The following is a 2305-nucleotide window of genomic DNA, read 5'->3' as shown; positions in this document are numbered from 1 at the left end:
AAACTGCCGTATTATAGATTACTCTATGTTTTTCCGTGATTTCTTATTCTCAGTCATTATTATGCTTATTACTCACTGAGTTGGAGTACTCACATTACTCCTTGCACCTTGTGTGCAGATTCAGGTATGTTTTGGCTGATCGGAGGCAGAGTCATCAGAGTTTAGTAAGGTAGCTGCCGGCGTTCGCAGCACTGCTTTTCTCTCTCTTCATTTCATTAGTCTGTATTTGTAGACTCCAGGCTTTCAGTTGTATTTACACCCTAGTAGATGCTTGTGACTTATGACACCCCGGTTAAGGCTGTGTTGGGTTGTATATGTGCTGCTTATTATCATTAATTCATGTTTAGACTGCTCTTATATTGTTTAACTGTTTTAAAAAGTGAATTGGGTCTAATTGACTGGCCTTGTCTTCACGAGAGGCGCCATCACGACCAGGTTCGGGGTTAGGGTCGTGACAGTGGTTCCAGGTAAAGAAAAGAAGGTATGTAGACTTGTTAAATCCCTTTACGGACTAAAACAAGCATCCAAACAATGACATACAAAATTTGACCAAACAATATTGTCAAATAGTTTTAAAATAAATGAATGCGTTAAATGTGTGTACATTAAAAATGTTCCAAATCACATAGTCATTGTTTGCTTATATGTGGATGATATACTGATAATGAGTAATGACATTGCCAACATAAATGCGACTAAGCGCATGCTAACTGGCAAGTTTGATATGAAAGACTTGGGAGTTGCTGATTTAATTCTAGGAATTAAGATCCATAAGACACCTCAAGGTCTGGCATTGTCACAATCTCATTATATTAAGACAGTACTTGAAAAATTCAAGCACTTAGGTTTTAAAGTTGCAAAGAATCCAATTGACGTGAATCTTGCATTAGCAAAGAACAAAGGCCAAAGCATATCACAATTGGATTATGCTCATATGTTGGGTTGCTTAATGTACATCATGAATTGTACACGACCAGATATAGCTTGTGCTATAAGTAAATTGAGTCGATATACGAGCAATCCAGGTCAATCTCATTGGATGTCAATGAAATGAGTTTTGGGATATTTAAAACATACCCAGGGCTTTGCTTTGCACTACAGTAAATATTCTGCAGTGATTGAGAGATACTGTGATGCAAATTGGATCACCGGTTCAGCTGATTCGAAGTCCATAAATGGATATGTATTCACTATTGGTGGAGGAGCAGTATCTTGGAAGTCGTCCAAACAAACTTGTATTGCCTGCTCTACAATGGAGGCTGAATTCATAAATGTAAATTGCAAAGATTGTATTACTTTTTCGATAGACAGTCAACTAAGCTCTAATTAGTAACACAATATGGAAAATAAAAGGCTCCTGCCTACTATAAAAAATTTTCCACGTGAGAATGCTTGAACAAAGAATCAACCAATCTATTACAACTTAATCCTAAACTAGAACGTGTGAAAGCATATTGCGATCATCATCACACCAAATCTAAATTCTTAATATTCCTAGCACAACAATGTAACCCCCTAACAAAACTAGCAGCAGAACCACAAGCCTCAAATGTTGATGATCCACACTTGTACAGAAAGAATGGATCTTCCAGCAACTCTTCAGCGGATGGCCTAACAGACATTGGAAGCAAACACTTCTCAATGATATCTTTCAGTTTGGAGTCTTTTACCTTTCCAAGAGATGCAGGCTTTTCACCAGTGATATACACTTCCCTAATTATTTGCCCCGGATTGCTGCATTCCACATATGGATATTCACCAGTAGTCATCTCAAGAAGACACATCCTGAATGCATATATATCCACCCGTTCATCATATTCATTGTCTTGGCCATGAATTGAGGCGTACCCTTAACCTCCTTTGCGAAATCACACTCCATAAGACGAACCGCCAACCCAAAATCTCCAAGCTTGACCTCCTTCCCACCACCATGAACAAAAATATTGTCACACTTGATGTCTCTATGGATAATCTTCGGGTTCTGTCCATGAAGAAAGCTCAAACCTTCAAGAATCTGCCTGCTCCAAGTCTTGATATTCCCCAGATCAGCACAACTCCCATTATTACTCTTCAGCATATGCTTGTTCAAACTGCTTGAGAGGAATAACTCTCTGATTATGTTTAGGGTTTTGGACTCGAAATCGAACCAATAAGAGAAACACTTCATAATCCTTTCATGGTTTAAGGAATGAAAAAGAACAACCTCAACGAACAACTTTTCTGGTGTTTTTAATAATGCTTCATCATCTTCTCCATGAAAAACAATTTGGTTCCACGCATCCCTAGGTACACCTCTTTAAAAGCC

At 38.3% G+C, this 2305-nt stretch overlaps 1 protein-coding gene across 1 annotated transcript; it reads right to left on the bottom strand.

Moving 5' to 3' along the window:
- Positions 1 to 1466: 1466 nt before the first annotated feature.
- LOC138883303 (serine/threonine-protein kinase WNK8-like) lies at positions 1467 to 2077 on the bottom strand. The gene is made up of 2 exons (XM_070163984.1): positions 1875 to 2077; positions 1467 to 1785 (listed from the first exon to the last, which is right to left on the bottom strand). Exons 1-2 carry the CDS (start codon positions 2075 to 2077, stop codon positions 1467 to 1469), a joined length of 522 nt encoding a protein of 173 aa, XP_070020085.1.
- Positions 2078 to 2305: the final 228 nt, after the last annotated feature.

Source organism: Nicotiana sylvestris, chromosome 12 (genome assembly GCF_000393655.2).
Source record: "Nicotiana sylvestris chromosome 12, ASM39365v2, whole genome shotgun sequence".
Classification (NCBI taxonomy): domain Eukaryota; kingdom Viridiplantae; phylum Streptophyta; class Magnoliopsida; order Solanales; family Solanaceae; genus Nicotiana; species Nicotiana sylvestris.
The sequence above is the reverse complement of the archived record's forward strand: the minus strand, read 5'-3'. Positions and strand labels throughout refer to the sequence as shown.